This window comes from Brassica napus, unplaced genomic scaffold (assembly GCF_020379485.1).
Source record: "Brassica napus cultivar Da-Ae unplaced genomic scaffold, Da-Ae ScsIHWf_129;HRSCAF=229, whole genome shotgun sequence".
Taxonomy (NCBI): Eukaryota; Viridiplantae; Streptophyta; class Magnoliopsida; order Brassicales; family Brassicaceae; genus Brassica; species Brassica napus.
The window spans coordinates 18,933-32,128 of NW_026014714.1; the positions used below are offsets into that span (position 1 = coordinate 18,933).

General features: G+C 36.6%; 1 protein-coding gene and 1 pseudogene across 1 annotated transcript; both read right to left on the reverse strand.

The window, feature by feature from the left end:
- Nucleotides 1–599: 599 nt before the first annotated feature.
- LOC125596826 (polyadenylate-binding protein 2-like) lies at nt 600–4,876 on the reverse strand. Its single transcript, XM_048771845.1, has 8 exons — nt 4,020–4,876; nt 3,260–3,378; nt 2,402–3,058; nt 2,236–2,313; nt 2,059–2,148; nt 1,490–1,627; nt 1,026–1,406; nt 600–936 (listed from the first exon to the last, which is right to left on the reverse strand). Exons 1-8 carry the CDS (start codon nt 4,240–4,242, stop codon nt 703–705), a joined length of 1,920 nt encoding a protein of 639 aa, XP_048627802.1. The 5' UTR covers nt 4,243–4,876; the 3' UTR covers nt 600–702.
- A 1,681-nt stretch (nt 4,877–6,557) lies between these two features.
- On the reverse strand, nt 6,558–12,154 carry LOC125575434 (annotated as a pseudogene).
- Between the last annotated feature and the right edge of the window lie 1,042 nt (nt 12,155–13,196).

The following is a 13,196-nucleotide window of genomic DNA, read 5'->3' on the forward strand; positions in this document are numbered from 1 at the left end:
TAGTAGAAATTAAATTCCAAAGTAAACAAGTTCAAATTTTTTTAGAATGAACAATCTAGTTTTAATTAAACTTCTAAATATGAAAAAAATTGTTTTTATTCTTAAGAACATATAATTATATATGCAAGTTGGTTAAATTGACAGTCAAATAGTTGTATATAAACAGAAATGTTATAATCAATAAATTAATATCAAATAAGTAAATATCACAAATTTAATCAAACGTATTATAGATATTTTATTAAAATTTCATATTAAAATATGTTGAAATAATTAAAACCAAAATTAAGTAAATTTTAGGTAATTTTTCTATTTGACATAAATACAAAATAATATAATCATATAGTTTAATAAATACACTAAAATAAAAAAGTTAAAACATTACTTATAAAAATATTAAAATCTATTGATATTGTAAATTAGATTTTCTTAAAAAATATTAAAACCAAAACGACAACCATGATTAGTCAACTTAATTCTCTTGGACACGATGGCTTTAAAATTTGTTTTCAAGAAAAACAAACGACATCCAATCAAGTTTTTAAACAAAAACAAAACATATCAAGTTTGAAGGGTGGAAGGGAGAAAAAAACCATGTCAAAGAATCCTACAGAAAAAGAAGTCTCCAAATGTGTAAAGAAAAGACAAAAACCACACTACGAAAACTGTATTTTCCCAAATCCAACAAGAAGACAAGAAGACTTAAGAGACAAGGTTGTCGTTGAGGTTCAAAGAGGCAAGCTGCTCGGCTGCACCACCCGCAGCAACACTTCTGAGAACGTCCATAGCCTCGGCTACTTTAGCCTTGAGAGCTTCAGGTGACTCCAAGAGATGGAGCACTTCGGTTTGATCCATCTCCAAAAGCATCCCAGTCACTTTAGCTGCAGACTCTGCCTCAAGCTGTTCCACAAGCGGATACAGATTCTCGCCCAGCATCTACACACATCACAACATCTTAATCAACATCTAACAACCAAACCCGAACATAAGATAAAAGCGAAAACAAACAAAAATAGCTATCTCACCGTCCTCTGGTGTTCTGGAGACGCATTAGCAAGAGATGTAGCCAAAGCTCCGATAGGAACATGTTGAGAAAGCACAGGGTCACGTAGCGGCATATTACTAGGCATCTCATATGGAAGCATTCCAGGAACATCAGGGGGACCACCACTTCCACGGCCTTGCGAATAGCGGAACATGCGACCCCTCGGGTGCTGCTGCTGCTGCTGCTGCTGCATTATGGGAACTTGCTGCTGCTGATGATGATGAGAATGCTGGATCCCACCAGGGCGTCTACCTCCAGGACGCTGCTGGCCATGCTGAACCATTGGCATGAAGAAATTGTGCATCGGTCCACCACCGGGTCTCATTCCAGGAACCATCTGTTGCTGGTAGCCAAACCCGGACTATCATGTACAAAATCACATGTTACAAATAACCCAACAGTTAACAGGAAGTAGTGCTTAGGTGTATTAGGAAAAAGAAATACCTGCGGAGGAATCATAGGAGGAGGTGCCTGACCATAAAACACTTGTTGTCCAATACCTGGACCACCAGGGGAATAAATCTGCATACGAGGCCCAACAGATGGTGGCATTGCCCCCGGTCTCATTTGGGAAAACTGAGCCTGTTGGCATCATGGCACAAGTAACAGTTAACAGGAATATATAAAATTCCAAAAGGCATAATCTAAATCTTAGATCATAGGATGCATAACAGTTAAAAGCGCAGACATATATGTGCATTTCTTTGTCTATTATACAGTTAAAAGCGCAGACATATAACAGGGGGAAAAAAAAACTATCGTAAAGTTAATCACACATGCAATGTTATTTATAGCGTATGAAGAAAAATATGATAACTAAATCCAATCTCTTTTTAAGTAAGAATCATGAGTCAGGTGACTCGGACATCGAACATCTAGATGCATCGCTTTGTTAGTGATGGGAACTGTAAACAGACATGTCATTTCCACTCAACATTGACAGGTCAAATTGCTTAAGATCGTGAAATAAACAAACGAAAGAGCCTGCCCAAGGCATATTTAAGAGGACAAACCTGGAGTATCGCCCTTCTGTCCTCTTTTCTCTGAGCAACAGCAACATAGAGAGGTTTGTTTTCAATCATTTTACCACTCATCTCTGACATCTGTACAGATAATACCCACTGTTAGTAAGAGCTGAAGAGATATCTTTGCTCATGTATGGGCTCCGCACTATATTACAATTGGCTTACAGCTTTGCTTGCTTCTTCAGGAGTTGAGAATGCTACAAAACCAGAGCCCCTGCTTATGCCATTCGGATCCCGCATCACCTGTTATTGTTTTCGAGAAGGGGAATTTATATAGGCAACCAACAGGGCATAGTAAAATTAAGATTAGCAGGGAAGGGGAATATTGGACCTTGCAAGATGTAACAGTGCCATAAGGTGTAAAAAGCTCCTTCAGTTTCTCGTCAGAGATACTGTCATCTAAATTCTTAACATACAAGTTAGAGCTTTGAAACTTGTCTGCAGCTTCCCTTAAACTCTGCTCATACCGAACCTTTAGTTCCGTTTCCCTTTCAGACTTCTTTTGGGCCCTACCAACAAACCATTCCTTATCATTAAATGTCTTCCCATTCAGAGCTTCCACAGCCTTAGCAGCATCATCGGCATTGTCAAAGTTAACAAAACCAAAGCCCTTTGACTTCCCATCTCCATCTTTCATCACCACCGCACTTGTAATATTTCCAAACTCACCAAAAGTGTTCTTCAAATCATCATCAGTAGTTGATTCAGCAAGATTCTTCACATACACATTGGTGAATTTTGTTACGTTAGCGGTAGAGTCTCTTTCTTGCCTCCTGAGGAAAGGTCCGACATACACTTGCTTATCATTCAGTAACATGCCGTTCAATTGAGCCATAGCTTTCTGGGCAGATTCCTCAGTTTCATATTGCACAAACCCATAGCCTTTCGATTGCCCTGAAGAATCCACAGCTACCTTGCACGAGATAATGTTCCCAAACGCAGAAAACGTATCATGCAACGCTTTGTGGTCTATGGACTTGTCAAGATTCTGCCATATATAACCAAGTTTAGCACAGGAAAAGAAGAGAAAAGTCAAAAGGAAAGCAGCAAAATTGTCATTGTTCCAAGGGAAAAAGGAAGAGTTCAGTATCCCAATTCTATAAAGATTACAGAACAAAAAGGACAAAATCTTTGTTGGAAGAGGATTGCAATTGGTGGGATGTTGAAAAAAATAGAGGCAAGAGAATACCTTGATGAATATGTTTCCTGCACCACTTCGGCGAACACTAGGATCACGATGAGAGTACATAACCCTGACAGGTTTTCCATTAAGAGGAATGTAGTTCATTTCTTGAATCGCTCTTGCAGCTGCCAGAAGAAACGGTCAACATAAAGTCCCATCAAAGGTCAGAATCACACATAGCAACCTTTAGCAAGGATAAATTTGGATAGCAAAAACAATCCACAGAAACCAACATTACAAAAGGGCACATTTGTTACTTGATGCAATTTCTGTTTTAAGGCAAAAGGCACTTTCTAAACAAGAAACAACTATACAAACTGATTTTCTTGAACCTTATCAAATGTAGGAAATATCCACTTAGAGCATATGCAACAATGATAGAGGCACAATCTTTATTTATTCAGTTTCTGCTTAAGACAATCTGAATACACTCTATAAACAACAGACAATTGAAAAAGACCAGACTCTGAAAAAAGACAACAAATATTCATATGAATTTCCTGAACCCAATCTTGGTAACAGATATAGTGCACACTATACCCCCAAAATAGTAGTGTCTTAATCTTGATAAAAACCCTGAATAAGAAAACCTTTTTCAATCTACACTATCTTCCTAACACAGTAATACACAAGTGAGAAATACAGAATAGCTTTTTTATCTTCAAACAAAATAAAGTTAAAATGCAAAGAATATGGTATCAATTTGAATCTTGCAATAATACCAAAATCAATAACCCTAATCAAGAGAAGAGAAGAGAAGCCTAACCATCTTGAGGAGTGGCGAAGTTGACATATCCATAACCGAGAGATCTCCGAGTAGCCAAATCCCGACAGACACGAACGGTCACAACTTGACCCATCTGGCTAAACGCCTCGAAGAGCTGCGCGTCCGTGACATTCGCATGCAGATCTCCAACATAAAGCGACGTCGTACCGCCCGCTGTTCCCGAACCGTTTGGATTCTGACCTTGAGGTTGAACCTGAGCCATAATTTTTTTTTGGTTTTTGGAACTTTTTTATTCTTTTTTTTGGGTGTGTTTTTTTTTTTTTTTTTTTGGCTTTGCTCTTCTCTCCCCCTCTCGTTTATTTCAGAGCAATCAAGATCAAAAGAGAGCAACAGAGAGAAACTGAAGCGGAGAAGATAATTTGGTGAGTTTTCTTAGGTCTTTTTCTTTAAGAGTTTTATGGATATAAAAGAGGGGAGAAGACAAGGGTAAAAGCAGTTGCCGGCGGCAAAGCCTGCGGCGGCGCGTGCGATATCGAAGATAGTTTGGTGAGAGATTCGGGGGAATCTGAAGACAACTGCGAAGAGGAAAGAGAGACACCGCGTTTCCTGTTTATGGTTTTTTTTATAGTTACTATACTTTAATCGAATCCTAGAAATGTCAAAGAGGTGTGTGCCACAAATCTGAACCGTTGGTTCGGTTCTTAAATAGACATTGGGATTTACAGTTCGCAAATTGACTGATGAGTGATGAATTTATTAGGTTCAAAAGGAAATCGGAAAATCCTTCATTATTTATATTTATTGGATTAGATTTTAATTTTGTCAAACCATATTTGTCTTTATTTATTCAGTGACTCTCCTGAAATATACTGTTACTCAATCTTACAGATTCACTTTATATTTGATTTAATAATTATAAATTGATTTCTATTTAAATTACAAAATATCAAACAATTGTTTATTATTCAAACTTAAAATGATCTAGAACAGATCAGTAGTAAAGAAGAATTCCTATGATAGTTTTTTTTAGTTCATTTTCATAGAAATAGCCTTCAAGAAGAAAAAAATAACAAAATGATATTTTATTAAAAAGTAAATATACATTTATACCCTATGATTAACTAATTTATATTTATTGTTTAAAGTTAAAGAATGATATTTTAAAGGTGGAGTTTCACATTTTTAAAAATAAAAAAAATAAACATTAAAATTTCAAAATATAAATGGGTTTTTTTTATGACTATTTTGATGACAAAAACTTAAAAAATTTATTGAAAGAATTGCCCAATTATAAAAGTAATATACTATAAAAAAAATTAGAGTTGGTTATCTGAGAAATGCAAGAGATGTTGAAAGAATTGAAGTGTTTTCTATGCCTACCAAGTTTATTTAACTCTATGGAGAAACTACGACATCTATGATCCATTGAAAATATGCTCTATAATCTTGGAACTAGTGAGTGCTGAAGCATACATCTCATAATATATATGAATTTTTCTATTTACTAAGGGCATAGCCCCCGCGCAAGCGCGGAGCCGGATACATTGAAGAGTTGTGTAGTGTTGTGTATGGGTTGTTGTCATTTTTTTTTAACTTTTGATTTTCCGTGTTGTTTATTATGGTGATGAATGGAACATCGGATATCACACAGTTTGATTAAGGTGATATAAGAATGACCGGCGAATTCATATTTGTTGATATTTTATTATTTTATCTTCTTAATGATTTGATGGACATTAACATTATTAGCGCTTCCATGTTCAAAAGCTGAAATTTAAGGGATTGGTTAGTGTTTACTTAGATAGTTGTTCGTATATAAATCAAATAGCGTAAAAAAAAATATAATATTCGGATTTAAAAATTTAACAATTTATACGAACAATAAATTAATTTTTTTATTTTATCCAAAATTAACTTCAAAAATATAGAATTGTAGTATACTGTTTTTTTTATTAAATTAATAACTCTAGAAATTTATAAAATTATATAATTACAAAATTATTTATTTTTATAGTTTTTATTGAACTTTGTTGAAAATGATTTGTGATAGACAAAAAAAAATCATGTTGAAATGAAGCCATGAATTACAATATGATGTGGACAATGAGTGAAGACGTTATTAGTCACATATTCTAAACAGAAGGTTACATATTTTTAAGTATATATACTGAAATAACTTTTCATGATCAAGAATCAAAGTAGAAAGCCCATGAATTCGCCATGTCTAAGATAAAAAACGATTTGTTTCAAAGCTAAGAATATGGTAATGAATTAATGAGTTGGTGCGAGGGTCATGATGTTCATACCTTCTCATCTTAAAGTAAGAGGATGATACCCATGATGTTACGTGAATCTCAGAAACGGAGATGACGACCACTAATCTCCTTTGAAATTTGGCAAGGGCGAATATCGTCAAATCGCATCGGTCAGAAATAGCATCACCGCATCGGTAATCATTTTAGAACAATGAGATAATAACATCAACGTGGAGATGGACAGAATGAGACAACCAGATGTTGGTATCTCTTTTGGGGGCTCGTTTTTTATAGTGGTTCATCTGATTTTGGTTATGATCGCTTGAGATTTTGACGTAATCAGTATATAAGAAATCAAGAGAGATGGGAGACGATGAGTTGAGTGAAAAAAGGCATATTGAGAAGACAACAAACAACTATAAAGACTAAGTGGTAAACCAAAATAGAAAAGAGTATTGTTTCAAACGTTAAAAAAAAAGACAGATCATGCATAAGTTTGCAGAAACTCTAAAAACTGACGACAACTAACAATTTACACCTGACAACAACAGACCGGCAAACACTCAGCATGAAACACTTCAGTCTTGATGAGGAAAACTGAAGGAGATAGCACAAGTTTCCAAGGATGGATCCTACTTGCCCCCAAGAGATGGGAACTGAGCAGTATCTCCAATGGCAGGCGCAGCTTCACTACGGTAACCATCAAATCCACCACCAGAAGCACCTTCCCCGTCACGACCACCACGTCCCCTTCCACGACCACCACGACCTCCTCCTCGGTAGTAGTTCTCACCCTCACCTGGTTTCAAAAACTTGTTGATGTTCACAACCTGTAAACCACAGAACACATCCATAAGCAAACTTATTGACTTTTACAAACTCTTTCATTCAGACAACAATGTAAACCTTCTTAGCCTTCTCTTCTTTGTCATCTTTGCGTTTGTCCTTATCAGAACCCTGGGAGATAGATCAAATGCAAGGTTCAGAACCGGTTAAGAGTGTTTCTAGTCGACAAGACAGAGAGGTAATATGTCTTACCAACTTGATGAAGATTTCATCGAGACTTCTTCTTGTTTGAGAGTTTTTGCATTGATTCAAACACTTTAGTATCAACTTTCCTTTCAGAGGTGTTCTGAGACTGAAGGGCTTTTCTCTTCTCCTCAAGTATTTTTCTCATACTCATCCAAAGTCATTTCCTACCAAACCACAAGCCAATAAGCATTGAAGGATAATAAAGAAAAAAGCCGAGACAAGAGTAAGTTCAGTTCCATGTCCTAATCTAGCAACCTAACATCTCTCTTAACTCATCTGCTTACCTTATCTTCAGACTCTTTCTGCTCCTCCACTTCAGCAGTGTTCTCCTTGTTAGCATCAGCAGCAACCTCATCACCAGCAGGCTTCTCAGTCTCAACACCAGCAACTTCTTCAATCTCCCTAAAATAGACACCAGAGCTTCTTTTTTAATCCAATTTCACAATCACTACTATGAGATAAAACATCAGAAAATGCTTACACAACAACAACTTCTTCTCCTGGTGTTCCCCAATTTCCACAACCAGCTTCTTCGCTTTTGATGTCACCCCCTCACCAAAACTTAAAGCTTAACCTTAAAAGATTAATGCAACAACAACAACAAAAATTGAATGAGGTTAGGAGAGACTCTCTGCCAGTTCCACTATGACGCTCGAATGTCCTTCGAGGACGTTCACCGTCACCAGCTTCACCACGTCGATCACCACCACGACGAGCACCGCCACATACACTACGTTTCTCATAGAGAGGCTTTGAAACGCCTGCTTCCTCAGAGGGCTTACTGTTACGATCACCGCCTCTAAAATCAAGGTTGTAACCACCACGACCACGGCTAAATCCACCGTCTCCACCACCACGTCCACCGCCACGTGGAGCATCACTCCTAGCCTCTCTCACTAATCAACATCATTAAAAAAACAATCAGACACCACGAATGGAATCAAATAGACACGAAAGTTTAATAACTTGTTAATCGTGTTAAGCGAATCTCACCAGGTTGAGCAAGCTGCCTCGACGGAGCAGATGACTTAGCAGAGACGGCGGAAACAGGTGCAGGTTTCTTAGGTTTATCTGCAGCGATGGAAACGGCGATCTGGCTCGGATCCTCAGCGCCGTCATCCAACAGATCAAAAGGGTTCAAAGTTGCCATATCTTCAAATCAATCGAATTGATTACAACCCTTGTTTTTTTTCCTAACCAAAATTATCACACAGACAGAACACAACTGATTACATCAGTTGGTGAGATAAATCTGTAATTGCAGCGAAGGTGTAACGTTTCATATTTGGAGGGTTTTTGCGAGGAGACGTACATGAACCTTATCAACACCTAAATTTACTACTGAAATAAATCGGTTGAGATTCAATAAACAATTAGATTTAGTTTTGTGTATCGGCTTCAGGATAGATCTCCATCACAGCCACATCAGTTTTGTGTATCGGCTTCATGATAGATCTCCATTACGGGCTCGCCGAGGAAGACCCCGCCGGTTCGCCTAAGCTATAAAAAAAATCAAAAATTAGATTCGAAACAAAAAAAAAACTCAGATTCGGACAATAACTAACGTACAGATTCAATAGCGGCATCGATCTTAGCCTTAGATCGCTTGGTAGAGCGTAGAGACGATGAAGACACAGTTCAGGAGATGAAGAAGAAGAACAGAAACGCTTGGAAGCGAAGAGCTACGTCTCGTCTCAACCATATCTCAGGAAATCTAAAATATCAGAGAGACTTTATGTAAATGTGGGACCCACAAACATAAAGGAGTTGCTGACGTGTCACAAAGATTCAAGACCCTCAGAAGATGCCGAGGGGCAAGAGCTTCCGACCTTCATAAATATATATTAGGTTCGACCATCAATGTACAAAGGTATCAGTTAGCTTAGTGGTATAAATGTTGGTGTTTATATCTCAATAACCCGGGTTTGAGCCATGGGTTTGACACTTTTTCACACTTTTTAAAAGTGGGGTCCACAAAACGATGACGTGGCGCGCTGAGGAGTGAGCAAAAACTGATCTATTATAATATAGATTAGTGCAGCTTAGCTTCTATGTTTAGTTTCTAGCACCCAAGAATTAAGTTTCTCGTGTTTCGAAAAAAGAAAAAAATTGAGTTTCTCTAGCCAAGTCTAACCAACCATATCTACTAAATAATGAATCATGTTGCCAAGATCCATCGACAAGAAAAATGTTTCATAAGCATAACAGTCTCACTTAACACACGTATGAAGTTCTCCAAAATTTGCTTCATGTCAAGCATGACATTTTCCCTCTACGTGTCGGATAATTTCTGGGCGATCTATATTAATCCTTTTGAAAAGCTTATTATATATGTCGCGTTTTCAAATAGACCAAATTATACAAGCATAAGGATCATGATCTTCCTAACGCACTTTAAATTATACAAGCATAAGATTCAAGAATTAAACTTAAAGGTTCATTAGCTCTTTCGACATGAGGTAATGACGTTTTTATGAGTTCAGCATGTACACATATTTCGCATTTTTCTACTTATTTTTTATTTATTTTGGGATTAGATTTGGATTCATTAATTTTTTTTATTGATTTATAGTTAACATGGCGTAATCGTTCATGCTATATATTAACTCAACCAAATATGTAACTAGTTTCTTCTTATTCCTTGAAATTTATGGAGTTATAACTTTCGGATGGACTGTCATTATATTCATTTTGACGAGTCAATCCTTAACATACCCTTTACCCAAGTAAGCCCCATTCTTTCGAATCACGAGTTTGTCAGCTTCAAGAGTCATGGCAAATCCATTCTTACTGAAAAAGGTTCCCGAAACAAAGTTCTTCCTCATGTTAGGCACGTGCTTCACGTTCTCTACAGTGACTTCAAGTCTATATGACATCTTCAAAATCTCCTTACTGTGGCCTTCAATCTTGGAGACTTTAGTGTTCCCCATGAACAACTTCTCTTCAATTTTTCTCCTTTGATAAGTGATAAACATCGACCTATCGGTGCAAATGTGGGTGGCATCTCATGTGTTGTACCACCATTCCTTAGGGTTGCTTTCAACCATATTGACATCAGTTACCACTGCGCAAAGGTCTTCCTCAGTGAGGTTGACTAGAGCCTTATAATTTTTGAGCTTGTTGCGGCATACATCAGACTTGTGTCCATTTTCGTGCAATAGTGACACTTCTCTTTGAACTTTTCCACAGTTGCTTCAACGGCTGTCTTCTTGAAGTTTGTTCCATAAGCTCTTAAGGGTGCAACCGTTTTGGAAAGGTTAACAGGAGAGTTCATATTTTTTTTCCTTTGCCTTTCAACTCGGTCATGCTGATATTATGCTATTTAATGATGAGCTTGTCTGCATTTTGGTTCCTTTATTCCATCTGAAGCCTCATGATGACTTCTTCAAAACTTATTGGTTTTTTCTTGTGTTTCAGGTAGTTCTTGAAAGTCAGCCATGTTAGAGGGAGCTTCTCGATGAAGCAAAGAGTCACGAATATCTCACAGATGGATATTCTTTCAACAAAAATTAATGGCACAAAAGTTCCAAAGCTTCAACTTGATCCATGATGGGTTTTGAACCCACCATTTTGAAGTTAAGAAACTTCACAACTGGAAACTTTTTGCATCCTTCATCCTCACCTCTATAATTCTTGTCCAAGGATCTTTGTAGATCTTTTGCCATGGGAATATCACTGTAGACTCAGTACAATGGATCAATTGAAAGACCCAAAATCCATCTGTTGCATAGGAAGTCAGATTGCGCCCATATCTCCACAATACCAAGAGTGTGTACATCATAAATCTCGTGAGGCACAAGGGCTTGCCTTTCTTGATGAATTTGTCCAACCTCATTGTTGTGAGTAAGAATAACAATTTATTCTGCCACGTTTTGAAGTCTTTGCCATCAAACTTTTCTGCCAGCAATCATGCAGTGACTGCATCAGGTACATTGATATGTTCAAATTAACCTTAAACTACTCTTTCAAACAAGAAGTTCAATTGTAATATTTAATGATCGAATCCACAGAAACTCTATGATTACTCAATAGATTTATTAGTTTTTGAATTAAATCTAGATGGTAATATTGAAATGCAAGAAATAAGAAATAGCAATTGTATTGTAAGTTATCACGATGGTGAAAAGGCTAAACTTTTGGAAACTCTTAGATTCTTTAGGAATGTAAACTATTTCAACTATCAGGGAATTATTAAAAACAGCTATGAACTCAAACTCAAGTTATAATCAATAAGATCTCACTGCAAGATTATCTAATGTTTAAACCAAAGACTTTTACTCTCGTATTTTAATCTGAGGAGTGTGTCGATCGATACCTTTGGAGTACCGATCGATACCTTTGGAGTACCGATCGATACCACTTTTAAACAAGATTTAGAGCACGAGTTTGATATGTTCTCTAACCTCCTGGGTTTACTCTGATATACCTAGTTGTTTATTTCATCTAAGTTTCAATTCAGGAATAGTCCAACCTCTCACTTGTGCCAATTAACCTAGGTTCTAAGTTTAAGATGATCAATCCTAAACATAACATTAAGATCAACTAGATGAAGAATCTATTGATTTACCTAACAGTACTACAGTTTAACAATCCATAAAGAAACCCTTGATGAACCCTAAGTCTAACAATGCAATTACTCAGACATAATCATGAAGAACATAATTGAAATCTGAATAAATTGCATAGACAAATAGAGTAAAAAATGAATGGAGTTTAAGATCTTCTCTGAAAGTGTTCAGATCTTTTTCTCTCCAATCCTAATCTCTCTCCTCTGTAATAATAATAAGCATAGCCATCAACAATGGCTTAACAAAACATAATGTAGGTCATAAACACGTCAGGGGTCTTTTGTAAATAAGGGACAAAACTGCAATTTGGATCTTAATTAAAATTCGTCGGGACTGAATTTGGAGGAGTGTCGATCAACACACAAGTGGTGGTGTCATGTCACTCGAAACTAGTTGATATCTTCGACAGCTTCCTCTTACGAGTCGGACGAACCACTCCTCGGTAAAAAGATCATAATTTTATATCTAACCGTCAGATGAATTTCAAACTGGTGGCATTGGAAATCTAACTTAAAGCTCTGTCTTGGGTCAAAAAATATGAGCTCAATCACATCTTGGAAAGGTCTCCATACAAAGCTAAACTTCTGACACGTTTGCTCAGCTCTACACCTCAAAAAGCTCTAGAATCTTCAAAGTATCCCAAAACGTAGTTGGACCTGAAAAGATTCTAAAACAAACTTCAAACACATATAATAGACTCTAAATAGAAAATATAACATGGTCTAAAAGTGGTAAAATCCATGGTATATCATACAGCCAGAAAAATTGGATTTGTAACTGGAACACTTGTGGTGGCTTCAGTTGCACCCACTTGATAAAGACCAGCACTGCATAGGCTACGGCGCGTGGCTTCATTGGTATCGCTACCTCCTGCAACATTTTTTATTGTTGTTCCAACATTTGTTACGGTTGCACCCGTTTGGACTTGCGAAATGTTGAGTAGAGTCTGATAAGTGATGTTGGTGTTATCGGTAATCATTATGTTGAAGAAAAATGAGAAAACGGATTAGTACATCAACATTTATCAAATTATTTTTTTAAAAATAATTTTTTAATCAATAAAAGTTTTGGTGTTGTTTAGATCATTTAAAACGCATTCACAATCACTTAATAATATCGATAGAAACCAGAAAACATTTTGCAAACTTGCTTAGAAGTGTTCACATAAACCATTTATGTAAGATTTTACATCATCACAAACTCATTGAAAGCGTTTGTGGAAAGCAATCATTTTTAGAACGTATATGATAAGTATTAAAACGTTTCGCAAATGTGTTTGACAACAAAGCACAAAACCATTTTGAATAGAAACAAGAAACATTTTGTGGGGGTGATAAAAGCAAATCGCAAAAAACATTCAA